Source organism: Tiliqua scincoides, chromosome 2, assembly GCF_035046505.1.
Source record: "Tiliqua scincoides isolate rTilSci1 chromosome 2, rTilSci1.hap2, whole genome shotgun sequence".
Classification (NCBI taxonomy): Eukaryota; Metazoa; Chordata; class Lepidosauria; order Squamata; family Scincidae; genus Tiliqua; species Tiliqua scincoides.
Window position 1 is genome coordinate 150,964,164 of NC_089822.1, and position 14,632 is coordinate 150,978,795.

At 44.3% G+C, this 14,632-nt stretch overlaps 1 protein-coding gene across 1 annotated transcript in view; it reads right to left on the reverse strand.

Moving 5' to 3' along the window:
* The window catches only part of SLC26A11 (solute carrier family 26 member 11), a 31,517-nt gene extending 16,943 nt beyond the window's left edge, over positions 1 to 14,574 (reverse strand). The window contains exons 1-7 of the mRNA XM_066616469.1: positions 14,382 to 14,574; positions 13,128 to 13,504; positions 11,211 to 11,403; positions 9,270 to 9,355; positions 6,108 to 6,187; positions 3,927 to 4,069; positions 2,006 to 2,181 (exon numbers count right to left, since the gene is read on the reverse strand). Coding sequence (XP_066472566.1) covers positions 2,006 to 2,181; positions 3,927 to 4,069; positions 6,108 to 6,187; positions 9,270 to 9,355; positions 11,211 to 11,403; positions 13,128 to 13,319 — 870 coding nt within the window. The 5' untranslated portion in view covers positions 13,320 to 13,504; positions 14,382 to 14,574. The remainder of the gene's footprint in view (positions 1 to 2,005; positions 2,182 to 3,926; positions 4,070 to 6,107; positions 6,188 to 9,269; positions 9,356 to 11,210; positions 11,404 to 13,127; positions 13,505 to 14,381) is intronic.
* Between the last annotated feature and the right edge of the window lie 58 nt (positions 14,575 to 14,632).

The following is a 14,632-nucleotide window of genomic DNA, read 5'->3' on the forward strand; positions in this document are numbered from 1 at the left end:
CTCCAGCCTCCTTCTCACCTGCCTGTGCCAGGGATAGGTGTGTGGAAGAAGGCGGCGGTGGCAGCGTCCGAACCCAGGAGGTGGCACATCCCATCACGGTTTGTAACACATGATCGACCTTCCCTCCATCTCTCATACATCAGCCCCTTTTAAAGGCATCCAGGCAGGTGCCATCACCACGTCCTGTGGCAGGGGGTTCTGTGGGCGAACATAAGAACAGCCCCTGGATGAGGCCAAGGGCCCATCTAGTCCAGCTTCCTGCAGTTCACATTGGCCCACCAAATGCCCCAGGGAGCACACCAGATAACAAGAGACCTGCATCCTGGTACCCTCCCTTGCATCTGGCATTCTGACATAACCCATTTCTAAAATCAGGAGGTTGCACATACACATCATGGCTTGTAACCCATAATGGATTTTTCCTCCAGAAACTTGGTCCAATCCCCTTTTAAAGGCATCCAGGTCAGATGCCGTCACCACATCCTGCGGCAAGGAGTTCCACAAACTGACCACATGCTGAGTAAAGAAATATTTTCCTTTGTCTGTCCTAACCCTCCCAACACTCAATTTTAGTGGATGTCCTCTGGTTCTGGTGTTATGTGAGAGTGTAAAAAGCATCTCTCTATCCACTTTATCCTTCCCCTGCATAATTTTTTATGTCTCAATCATGTCCCCCCTCAGGTGTCTCTTTTCTAGGCTGAAGAGGTCCAAATGCCGTAGCCTTTCCTCATAAGGAAGGTGCCCCAGCCCCGTAATCATCTTAGTCGTTCTCTTTTGCACCTTTTCCATTTCCACTATGTTCTTTTTGAGATGTGGTGACCAGAACTGGACGCAATACTCCAGGTGTGGCCTTACCATCGATTTGTACAACGGCATTACAATATTAGCCGTTTTGTTCTCTATACGTTTTCTAATGATCCCAAGCATAGAATTGGCCTTCTTCACTGCCGCCACACTTTGGGTCAACACTTTCATCGACCTGTCCACCACCACCCCAAGATCTCTCTCCTGATCTGTCACAGACAGCTCAGAACCCATTAGCTTATATGTGAAGTTTTGATTTTTTGCCCCAATGTGCATGACTTTACACTTACTGACATTGAAACTTACACTTACTTTACACTTACTTACATTGAAACTTACATTTAAATAGGCTTTGCCCTCTTTCAAAATGGCTCCGCCCAGGTCTTTTGCCCTTTTCCAAGATGGTGGCCGCCAGCTTCTGGGACTCACCTGAAATCTTTTTGCAACCCACTTGGTGGGTCGCAATCCACAGTTGGAGAACCTCTGCCTTAGAGGGAACACTGGGGGGGGGGGGTGGAACGACGACAAAACTCTCTCCCACCTTTGCTCCCCTGGCATTCAGAGGCATACTCCTGGAGGTTCAACCGTCATGACTAGGATCCATTGATGGCCTTTTCCTCCATGAACTTGTCCAAACCCTTTTAAAAGCTGCCTAAGTTAGACAGCTTCCCTGACACCTCTTCCACACCAGCATTGCAAGACCTGGCACTTCAAGATGGTAACCGCTATCATATTGGAACCTAGAATAGTAAGGATCAAACCGGGTAGCATGCAACCAGTTTTCATCAGTTCCTCCCATAGAATTACAGACTGAAAGACTACAGGTGTCTTATACAATACTGCCTAAATTCAAACAGGAACAGAAGATGTTCCCAGCTAGGATTCTGCCTGCATTCAATACCAAAAAGGGACAGAAACTGCCAAGTGGATCCCAACACTCAGCACAAGGAAGAACTTGTCTGGGCAAGTAAGACAGGCAGAATCCATTGAGCTATGTCTGTTTGCTTATTACGTGTCTTCAAATGGATAAACACAGACTTTTCCTATCACACTCAGAGTAATGTGCTTAAATGTTGCTGCTGATAGTTAAAGCTATTACCCTAATTTTAATCGTCATTGTTTTGATTATTGGGAATTGTGCTAGATACTTCCCTTTATAAAATAAAAGTCATATAGGAGCCCTTAAACATCAAGTACCTACCTGTGCCATCTGTCCAAAGGAGACTGTTCCATTGACTGTGGCTTTGGAGAATGGTGGTGGCTGGAAGGGAGGGAGGCCCTGAGGTACAGCTCCTGTGAGGGTGAATGGCTGAGAACCTGTCACTTGGAAGGAATAGGCCACCAAACCAGCAAACAGGACTACTAGAGCATTACGGGCTGCAACAAAGAGAGGATGTTTGTATAAATTAAGCCCTGAAACATCAAAAGACAGTAGTTGGCATGAATGGGAGAAACAGTGGATAATCTAGGCCAGTGTTTCTCAAACTGCAGATCAGGGCCCACTCGGTGGGTCACAAGCCCATTTCAGGTGGGTCCCTATTCATTTCAATATTTTATTTTTAATATATTGATGCTTGATGCTACCATGGTATGTGACTGCATTTGGGGAAATGTTACAGACCTTGTACTTTTAACAAGCTACTAGGTATATTCTTTTAACAATGATAGTCAATGGAATTTACTCCTGGGTACATGTGGGAAGAACTGCAGCCTAGGATTGCTAAAAATTTTCCTGCTTGATGATGTCACTTCTGGTCATGACATCACTTCCAGTGGGTCCTGACAGATTCTCATTCTAAAAAGTGGGTCCCAGTGCTAGATGTGTGACGTTTTAGAGGCGCTGGAAGCTGCTGCCTGATTTATAAATGCCAAGGGGTGTGGCTATAATGGTGATTGTGCAGTAGTGCTCCCCACCTGAGTTGCAGCTTGTTTAACCCTTGATATACATAGACTAATCTGCCCTGTCAGTTCTGCAAACCACCAAAACTTGGGTCATGACCACAGTTTGAGAACCACTGGCCTAGCCCTTAAGCAAGATAGGCGAGCCACTACCAGGCCAGAACCATGCTGCTGGTGAACTATTTTCTGCAGTGCAATATCCCAGTAGGAGTTTGTATTAGACAGATTACCAATGTGATAATAACGGAAGACACCAAAGCAAGACACTCTTCCTGGCCATAGTTTCCAACTCCCACATTTTGAAAATTATAGTGAAAGTATTTCTTATATAAATCCTTTTTTGTACAAACTGAGAAAAAAAAATTGACCAACCTACTCCAAAGAAAGTTCAGCCCTGCTATTCAGCTATTGCCCATATCAATCATCAGTTGAGTGGCTACTCTCGACAAAGAACAACCTCTCAGGCTGGGAATTTCAAACTAGATTAGACTATCTCAGTGTTTCTCAACCAGTGGTATGGGTACCACCAGTGGTACTTGAGGTGGTGTTTGGTGGTACTCACAGGGGCCCCTGGGCACCTGCTGCACAGGAGCGAGAGCAGACGAACAGCGGTAGGAGGCTCAGCTCAGGATGCTCCAAAGCATTCTTTTCTGTGCTTGAAAAAGCCCTCTTGTTCACCTTGAGCCTTTTTCAGGTGTTTGTTGCATCGCATCTGGCCTCCCAATCCAGAAATAACTGGTGATGATATCACCACCAGTTACTTCTGGTCGTACTTCAAATAGGTGGACCATGCAAAGTGGTACAGCGGAGGACCAGCCTTGAGAAACACTGGACTATCTGATCTTCAAAGTCTGCCTTTGGCTTCAGGGTGCAAGAAGGAAGCTTACAGTATCAGCACTTGGAATCATAACGGTCAGAAAGCAGGGAGCTGGTGTATTACAACAAGGAGATAGGAACCAGGACTTCTGGAATCTACCATAAAAATGGTGGCGTAGAGTAAGCTGAAGTGAGAGCTGAAACTATGATTTCTGGAATATGATCAGAGACTCATGTGGGTGGAAAAAGAAAGTGCCAGGATTCCTGGATAGCCATGGAAAGCTAAAGGAGCTTAGCTGTGTTAAGAGGCTTCCACCACCTCAATAAAAGAACAATAAAATGTAGATAATTCTTCATGTTGCAGGGAAAAATAACAGAAGACTAGTACATAGGGCAGATAAACAAACCTGTAGCTGTTGCCCAGACAACCAGTTGGCCAATCCTGACAGACAATCTTTCCATCCGGTAGGCCCTGGAAACATGGTTTTTCATTTGTTGCAGCCCCACAAGCACTACCAGGCACAACACCCCAAGGATGGCATCAGCAGCCCTGTGCAACAGTTGGAACAAGATTAGCAACCGGGTTGCAGAGTCAGACCCCATTGCACTCTCCAACTATGTGCAGTCCTTTCCTGTAGAGCTCTGGTTTCCAGCCCATGGTCCGTGTGACCCTGAGAAGCGAACCTTGAGGTCACAGAGAAAAAAAAAAGATTGCCTTCGATCACTTCCAGTAAATTCTTGAGAGATGCTTCATCATGAACCACCAGAGAAAACAGAGAAGGGACCACCCATAGCCGCAGCTGGCAACAAAAGCAGTAACTCACAAATCTTCTCTATAAATAATAAATCTCTAATAAATTTTATCTAATTATTACAAATTTAATGGTATTTTTTGTGTGCAGGGGGATGGGGGTTGCATGTGGTCCATGATGATTTGGTTCTGCCTCTATGGTCCGCAGTTTTGTAAAGGTTGGGAATCACTGCTAGACAGCTACTTGCTCTCCACAGGGGGAGATGAAGATCTTGGCACTCAGCTTTGTACCACACAAACCTACAAGTCTCCTTTCAATATCCAGTAGACTTCCTGCCAGTCAGTTAGGTTCTTAATTGGCTATAGGAAGTTATGAGATTAAGGGCATAAGAACAGCCCCACTGGATCAGGCCATAGGCCTATCTAGTCCAGCTTCCTGTATCTCACAGTGGCCCACCAAATGCCCCAGGGAGCACACCAGATAACAAGAGACCTGCATCCTGGTGCCCTCCCTTGCATCTGGAATTCTGACATAGCCCATTTCTAAAATCAGGAGGTTGCACATACACATCATGGCTTGTAACCCGTAATGGATTTTTCCTCCAGAAACTTGTCCAATCCCCTTTTAAAGGCAACTAGGCCAGATGCTGCGGCAAGGAGTTCCACAGACCAACCACATGCTGAGTAAAGAAATATTTTCCTTTGTCTGTCCTAACCCTCCCAACACTCAATTTTAGTGGATGTCCCCTGGTTCTGGTGTTATGTGAGAGTGTAAAGAGCATCTCCCTATCCACTCTGTCCATTCCCTGCATAATTTTGTATGTCTCAATCATGTCCCCCCTCAGGCGTCTCTCTTCTAGGCTGAAGAGGCCCAAACGCCGTAGCCTTTCCTCATAAGGAAGGTGCCCCAGCCCCGTAATCATCTTAGTCGCTCTCTTTTGCACCTTTTCCACTTCTACTATGTCCTCTTTGAGATGTGGCGACCAGAACTGGACGCAATACTCCAGGTGTGGCCTTACCATCGATTTGTACAACGGCATTATAATATTAGCCGTTTTGTTCTCAATACCTTTTCTAATGATCCCAAGCATAGAATTGGCCTTAGAATTAGGGTGCAATCCTAGAATTAGGGCGCACAGAATTAGGGCGCAATCCTAACCCCTTATCCTAACCCCTTTCCAGCACTGACATAAGGGCAATGCAGCTCTGAGGTAAGGGAACAAACATTCTCTTACTTTGAGGAGGCCTCCGTGAGTGACACCCAGCTTCAGGATGCAGCACACATCCCATTGGAACTGCTATGCCAGTGCTGGAAAGCACTGACATAAGGGGTTAGGATTGCGCCCTAAGGATGCGATCCCAACCAACTTTCCAGCACTGACCTAGCCCTAATGCAGTCCCAAGGTAAGGTAACAAACATGCCCTTATCTTGAGGAGGCCTCCTTGACTGCCTCCCACTGCAGGATGCAGTGCATGCCCCACTGGCACAGCTATGTCAGTGCTGAAAAGTTGGTTAGGATTGTGCCTTAAAAAGCTGGAATTTGGTTAAATCCAGATTCACCCTTAATTCCTTCCTGCAAGAGGCATGTGCACTTTTAGCATAGCAACTTAGAGTCCAATTACACACTCACCACCCAATGAAGTTGGATCTGGGGAATGACAACCTCAGTGAAACTGAAAGATCATGCAGGGTGGAAAATAAACTGCTTTGCTCTGGCAGAACCCAAGGGCATTTATTACTCAATCGTATCCCACACACTTTTTTAGTATTATCTTTACCACCATTGCTGATCTGGTATTAATTAAGAAACGGGCAGGCACAGAGACACTTACTTACCTTGTCTCTCCAATTCTGTAGAAGGTGTAATATAACTGCAGGAAAAACTGCCGAGGGATCTTCTGTAGGCCCAGTAGTGACTATTCAAAGAAAAAAACCATAAACTGGAGAAACTGGCTTGAGAAACGATTAGCACATATGTGGATATGCACACATGCAGATGCATGAACACACAGGTATGGCGCCTCTGCTGGAGACGGGGCATACTCTAGCTCTAAGTGGTGTTGCAGGGTGGACATTTTTCATGAGAAATACCCTACGATGGAAAACTTTAATTGCCATTTCCCCCTGGAAATTTTTTTCCTCATTTCTAGAAATATATTTTTTTCATTAAAAAAATTAATGAATGGACAAATCAAATCAAACTTTAATCAAAATTAAACTTGTAATTTAGGTGACTATCAGTAGAGAGCATGCAGGTAAGAAATATCAGTGCACTCTTTGGGTGTGGTAAAGTTAGGATACTGACAGTTTTCAGTACCTTCATTTGTTTTCTTTTCGTTAAAATATAAACAGTGTGAGGGAAGGCATATACTACTGAGTTTTCATGTCTTAAGATATTCACGATTACTCAAATAAAAGTAAATGTCAACATGAAAGCTCTGAATTTGACTGTAACATTTAAATCACTTTAAAGATACAGTCCTTACCTGGGAGTAGGTTTCACTGAACTCAACAGGGTTTTCTTCTGAGTAGACATGCCCAGGGATTTTATTTTATTGATTTTGCACCGCACCCCCCCATCAAGTATTTCAGTTCCAAGTATTTTTAGCTATGGAAAATGCTCACATAAAACGAACATAGAACACTTTTGCCTAATAAATGCAGGACAAATCAACATGCTAGATCAGATCGCAGACAATTTTAGGCAGAATCAAGGTATTTCTCTATTAATGTTTCCAGTTCAGTTTTTCAGAAACCCACATCACTGATTCTCTGGAATCTAAACCTTACTAGAAATAGGGGTGCTTAGAAATCTTTAGGACAATCATAACTGAATGTTAATTTATTTTCCCAGAATCCCCTGCTCATGTTTATCCAAGGAAGAAGCGCAGGAAGAATAAAAAAAAAAGAGGAAACAAAAGGTGACAGTACTCATCAAACACATCTGCCTCCTATCAAGATGTATTCCAGGTTTTTCCCCATTCACCTCCTTACAACCCAATCCAAAAGCACTTATTTTAACATTCAAATAATAACATGGAACATTAAAGGCACTGAAATAATACTTGGATATACTTTTTTAAAGAAATGCATTTCCAAAAGTATTTCAATACTTTTTAAAGTTTATGCTGTCATTCATACATATTTCACTTCTTTAAAAAAAAAAAATGAAATACCACTTAACATTTTGAAACACATTGTCTTAGGACTCCATTTCCCCAAATAGAATTAATAACTAGAGTTATGCAACAGACATTGCAAGATTTTGAACATCAGGTTTATGTTTCCATTTATTTTTTTCTGATTAGGTCTGATTAGGGCCAGCACCACAAACTTGCAACAGGGGAATCTCCTTATCCTGTCTGACATTTCAAAGATTGTAAAAGATATCAGAATATATTCTGCTAAAATATTTGCTCATGCAACCAAACATCTTTTACTCAGGACAGCTGTCTAGCTCTGCCAGTCTGAACCATTTTACAGAGGTCACAAGAAGCTGAGGCTATAACATCTCAAACGTACTTTATCAAACTAGCAGTCATTGAGGGCACAAGGGGTTAAGACCAGCAATTGCTATCTTCCGTGAATAGCTGATTGTGGTCAACCACAAAGGAAGCATTAAATGTCACATCAGACCTAAAAGCATTTAGAAGATACTGATGGAAACAGAGTGACTCAACTACCCACATGTCCAAGTATTATAGGCCAATGGTAGCATCTATGGCTTAGGGTCAGGGGGAGAAAAATAATCATCCAACACTGCAGGTAATAATGCATCCAATACTTCAAGAAGGGAAGATCAGCAAAATACAGCCTGTTCCTCATTATACACATTAGCCACGATCATGGAAAAGGGTGGTTGGACCCCAATTCCCATCTGAGACATCCTCATGCTTTTCATTTTGTGTGGCAGTAGAATGTAGCACCACTTGTCAGAGGGCTGAGTAGGCAGGACACCCCTTCCCAAGGGGGAAAGCCAATGTGAAAGGGAGTTGGATAGGACATGGTTACAGTATTATAGACTCAAGGAACCACACTGTGCGAAACTTCAGGTGCCAGTAGGGATTTATTACTAGTTAGGAGCAACTCACAGTATTAACCACAGTCCATCTTTGCTCTTAGCTCCCCCAGATACCCTCACTGGAGGTTTGGAGTCCTTGGTCCTCAGAGCAAGCTGCACTGTAACAGGAAGTCTGGGTTGCCCAAGAGGCCAAACCCAGTGGGGTACACTAGCTAAACTGGATGATCTGGATGTAACTGTCTGGACAGGGCATGATCAGACTGCCTGACCCCTCTGACCTTGAAAAGGGCCTTGAGCTTCAATTCACCAGTTGCTTCCTGCAACCCCTTCTTTGGTCCCTTTTTCTTCCTTTCTGCTCTTTTCACTTGTCTATTGACCTTCTCCTTGCCCTATTTTGCCTGCTTCCTTTCTTCCCTTGGGACTCCTGCTTCTTTGCCCCAATTATTCCTGTCCATCTGCTTTCTTCTTTCCATCTTCCTTTGCTCCCTTTCCATATCTCACTTCAGCTTGCTTTACCTCATCTGTCTCCTGGTCGTTCTGTATTTCTCTTTGGGAATTTCCTCCCAATTTTCTCTCTCTCTCTCTCTCTCTCTCTCTCTCTTGCTCTCTCTCCCTCATCTTCTAAAGTAGCCTTTCCTTCTAAAGTTTTTCACCTTTCCTTGCTCTACCCCCTCTTAATGCATTGGCCCTCCTGTTCTCCATCATCCCTGCGATTACATCACTACCAGTCACATGGCGGAAGCAGGCCCAGGCGAGTCTCCTGACTCTAAGGAAACTGTTTGGGTTCTCATAGAAGGCTGTTGGGGTTGTCAGCAGGAAAAAGGGGACCATAGCAATCTGATGGGGGGGGGGTCATAAGCATGATATAAAAGGAATGTTTTCCAACTGAACAACCTGGACAAGTATGCTTAGGCACAAAACGTTTAACCTGGAAAGTTAGATAAAGGTCAAGTGAGATAAGGAACAGAAGAGCTTACCTTGACTTGGTTGAAGCCAATGGTGACTGCAGCAGCTGAAGTGAATCCTTTAATAACAGGATAGGAGATAAAGTCCAAGAAGAGACCTGCAAGAAATGGAGAATCCCCATTTAGCCTTGCAAAGACTGAGCACAATGTCACTTATAGCACCTTCTCCCCTTTATCATCACAATTGCCTAACTTAGCTGAATGTTACCTTCATGTTCAATCATATGAATACAAGAAGTTGTCTTATACTGAGCCAGGCTGTTCTGGTCCATCGAAGTCAGCGCAACCTACATGAACGGGAGGCGATTCTCCAGAGTCACACAGGGCTCTGTCCTAGCCCTATTTACAGATGCCAGGAACTGAACCAATGACCTTCTGAATGCAAGGGATGTGCTGCACCATTGAGCTACGACTCCTTCCCCAATTCCCTCCATGCATCATATATATACTACAAAGGCCCAAATCTTAATCAACTTTCCAGCACTGGCATAGCTGTGCCAATGGGACGTGTGCTGCATCCTGCAGTTCGGTGGCAGTCATGGAGGCCTCCTCAAGATAAGGGAATGTTTGTTCCCTTACCTCAAAGCTGCACTGCTCTTATGTTGGTGCTGAAAGTGGGTTAGGACTGCACTCAAAGACACATGTAGAAGAATGTTCAGTGCCCTAGCACTGTTGCACCATAATAAAATGGTACTTCTCTCATGGTCGCCAACTCCCCCAGGCCTTTGTTTTAGGGTTAGGTGCCCAAGTTTTTCAAGAGTTGCTGCTATCTGCTCCACTCATGCTTCATACCATGGCTGAGTCCACTTGATTCCTTACCCATACCTGTGGCAACCACTGGAATCTCTTGCTTTGTCAGTTGATCTTCTCTGTTCCCCTTAGAGTTATCAGGCTTTCTACTCTCATTTCCTGTTGTTCCCAAGCAGTAAAAATAAGCAGCTAGACCAGTGTTTCTCAAACTGTGGGTCACAACCCAATTTTTGGTGGGTTGCATAACTCTGCCCGCTGCCCCACCAAAACTTCTGGGTTAACAAGCTTTCACTTTTTAAAACATACACAGCAGTCTCTGGCCTGCTTTGGGCCTTGTCACGTCATGTTTTGGCTGACAAAAATATGCTTGTCAGCAAGAACACAACAAGCCCCAGAATGGGCCAAAGACCACCATGCAGAGGCTCTGGTGGCAGGCTTTTCGCTTTAAAAAAATAAAAAGCAAAAGCTTGGCAACCTGTCTGTTTTGGCAATGATATGATGACATCATCACATCACCATCAAAATGTTTGGGTTGCTAAGCTCCATGCTGGCAACCCAACTCAGTGGTTCTCAAATTTTCCCACCTCACATGCTAGGAAGAAAGATATTCTCCCACTCCCAGCTGTTTCTGCCTTTCAGTCTTGCCTCACAAGAAATACGTACTCTTCTAGGCAACATGGTAAAAGTAGCTCTGCAACTACAGAATCAACCAAGGAAGAGTGGGGGGTGATTTGCAAACACAGTAGTTTATAATTTGGTGAGTATTTTCCTCAACAAGCTATTTTATCTGTTTTAAGTATTACCCATTCCAAGACCTAGAAATGAAGTTTAAATAAACAAATGAGTACTTACCCATGTATTACAAAAATGTAGCTAGCAGGAAACAAGGCAGGGCTACAAATCCTTATTAGGGAGAGTTATGAAACTGGAATCCTACTAGAAATCAAGTTCTACTGAAGTCAGTGGGATTTATTTCTGAGTAAACATCCTATAATTCATGAAGGACTAAGGCGGAAGCTTCCAAGTATTGCATTCTGCCAACTACCTGAATCTGGAAATATGCCACAGGTGGCGATTTGCCTCTTCCACATCAAGTTTCCAGACCCATCTTCTAAAGTGTTCTATTCTAGATATTAGTATCAAAAGGACAATGTGTTGGATGGACCACTGATTTGATCCATTATAGCACTGGTCATTTCTTACCAAGGTGTAGTAGCCCCATGACTATCTGGATGCAGCCGGAGAGGAAGGAAAGCAGGATGGCATAGACAGGATCATGGAATGCATAGGAAGACACCAGTAGTGACATGATCGCTGTGGGACCCAGTGTCACATCCTTGGAAGTCCCCAAAAGGCAGTAGACGAAGCAGCCCATGAAGGAGGAATACAGGCCATACTAGAAGGAAGAAAAGAAAACAAAGAATTAGAAATGGATCACAACACTCTAGGAATAAGGTCGTGATGGCCCCGAATGGTCAGCAAAAATGAAATCCTTGAAGGTGTCCCATGGAGTTAAGATAGCTAGAATGGAGTACAGTTTTAAATACAGGGATTTATATCTTTTAATAGCAGCAGGAAGTAGAAACAGAACCACCAGAGAAACAGGTAATTCTTCCTCCTCAACCTTAGGAGGACTCCAAACCAGGTCACAGTCTACAAGCAATTATCAGAGCATCTTACCCCAACAACTGCTCACACTGACACTTGGCTGATATTTCACACAGAGGGAAGAGATTCTTTTGCTACTACATCAACCTGCATTGCACAGATACAACATGTGTCTATGGTGTTTGTCTAACTGTGGGCATTCCCCTTGGTGTTTCGGAGAGTGTCTTGTCCTTTTGGACAAGTTGCATATGACTAAAGTTGTGAATAGCAGCTTAGCATAACTTCAGCAAAGGTTCAGAGAAGGTGGATAAAGATAAGAAAGTGAGGGGAAAAAAACATACAGCAAAAGGTTGCAGAACTGGGAAGCACCAATCTCATTTTTCTCCCCCACACCATTTTAAGATTTAAATCGTGGGGGGGGGGGGGGCGGGGGGGAATGCAATCCTGTCTGCAGAATGTGTGTGCGCATATATGGGGAGCAGATAATTCGTATTAATAACCTTTAATGGGAATTATTAAACACCCCTTCTGTCCCCCCTCCCAGAGCAGCACAAGGCCACATATATATATATCTCATTTCTCATTGTTCTGAGCTCTTGCACAGCCCCTACTATCTTCAGCTTGGCAGCAAACAGAAAACCAAATGGATGCACAGAAGTGGAAAACCATGAAACATGTGCACTCCATTTCCACCAGCAGACAGCATCAAGCCAATGCTTGGTAGCACACAGAGTGTGGCATAGAAGTGTAGTGGCCCCCCTAAGGTTGGCCCAACACATCCTGGTACCTTAAGAAGAAAGTGGTGCTCCCTCTCCACAGTCACTGCTTATCCAGAATGCCACTTGTTGTGTCCACTGACCTCTTTAATTTTTTCCAATCCATCTAATCATTTCCTATTCCAGTTTATCACATTAAGAATCAGAAGGCATGGTCAGAGCAAGTTTGCCATTCCATCCTAAAAATGAAGCTGAGCTAGACACATTGCATGTCACCTGAGAGCCCTCATCCTTTTGCTAAACTAAGTTTTGATGAACTGACCTGGGACTATGTAGATCCCCTGGGACCCCTGCTAACTGGGAAGGAGGCACTTTTTCAAGTGGGTGCTCCTCTTTTATTTAGCAAGGGGAGAGTAACTGGCCCACTTCACCCCAGCAGGGTCTTTTTTAGTGGCTGTCTGCTGGTGTTCCTTTGCATCTTTTTATATTGTGAGCCCTTTTGGGACAGGGAGCCATTAGTTACTTGATTTTGTCTATAAACTGCTTTGTGAACTTTTCGTTGAAAAGCGGTATATAAATACTGTTTATTATTATTATTAATATTAATATTAATATTAATAATAATAATAATAATAATAATAATAATAATAATAATAATAATAATAATAATAATAGATAGCATACATCTAGGGCCTAGGCAGTCCGGCTCACTGCCATGAACCTTGAGAATATGTATACTCAGCATTGTACATTCAGCATATGCACCCAGTGCATTTACCAACTTGAACCAACTCACCTGCACTGGAAGGCCAGCCACCTCGGCATAGGCAAGAGCTTGCGGCACAACTGTTAACCCTACAGTCAGTCCAGCAATGAGATCGAGTTGCACCCACTGCAAAGAATACTTTGGGAGCCACTGTAGCACAGGCAGCCTCTTCTGGGCCACTCCATAGCATCGCTCCCAGCACAGTTGGCTTCGCTCTGCCATAGTAGAACTTACAGGCACTCAGGCCAATTCATTTAGCACCTAGCCATCAGTCCAGCCATTATCAAAACCCCTTGCAGGTATATCTAGATCATGGCAGCAGACAAAAGTGAACATCATCTCAAGAAGTCATTGCTGGAGAAGTTGGCAACATTCCCATTTCGGCAACTAGAGGTTCATAGACATACCTGGAAAAGGATACAATTCCAGACACAGGTTAAGTTATTCAGACAATTTTCTATTTCAAATATTCAGAGTACCAAGACTCACAGCATCGCAACTCCTCCCCAAAAGGCAAGAAGTGCCACAACACCCTTCTACTTCATGCATATGATGTGGATCAAGAAGATGTTCAGGCACATGTAAACGCTGCTTCAGATTAATCTACTTCTCTCTCATACCACTAATTCTCCAAAATGAAATCTTCCCCCAGTCAGCAAAAGCATACAGCCAAGCAACACATTTTGCAGTCCCAAGCAACTGCACCCCAAGATTGCTTGCAATGTCATAAAGGATGCAAAGAACACAACTCTCAGATTACGTGCTCTTTTACTGGTACCCCTAAAAGTACTTTTGTACTGAAGAACTGTTTAGATCAGGTTTAGATCAGATTTAGAACTGTTTAGATCAGAACTTGTGCAGTCAGGCAGGACCTGAAAAGGCAGTAAGGGCAAAGGAGTCACTACATTGCATAACAAGTGCCATGTCAGGCTGGCTGGGCTCAGCCAACAGGGTTGCACCTTACTGCATCAGCATACTTTATCATGTTTGCTAAAACATTTTATGACTTGGGCAGCAACCCTAGCCACACTTACTTGGGAGGAGACTTCATTGAATACCACAGGACTGCATGCATTGGCTCAGGTTGCAGATGAAATACACTTTGTCTATTGTTTTAAAAAAGTTGCATAAGTAGGAAAATGACACTCCAATGGGGGAGGAGGAGCAATGGGGGAGGGAACTACTGGGGGGGGCACATGGCCGGCCACACACCCCAAAGCCTCTAGGGCTGCTGCCTCTGCCAGGGTTGCCAAGTTCTGTCTTTGGAAACAGAGGAGCACTTACAAGTACGTGTGCAAGAGGCGCTTGACACAAGGATGTTGCCGGAGGCTGCTGCAGCTGTGGCCACGCAGGCAAAGGAAGGAACAGTCAGTGGGTCCCAATTCTCTCCCAGGAGGTTCTCCGAAGCCAGCAGGGAGCCCTGGATTCTGCGTCCCCCAGTGCCAGCCTCGGGGCACCCGCAACGACCCACCACGCCTGCAGCGCATGAAGCACCCAATGCCCAAACTCCCGGGCTCAGCTGCCCACTGACGCTC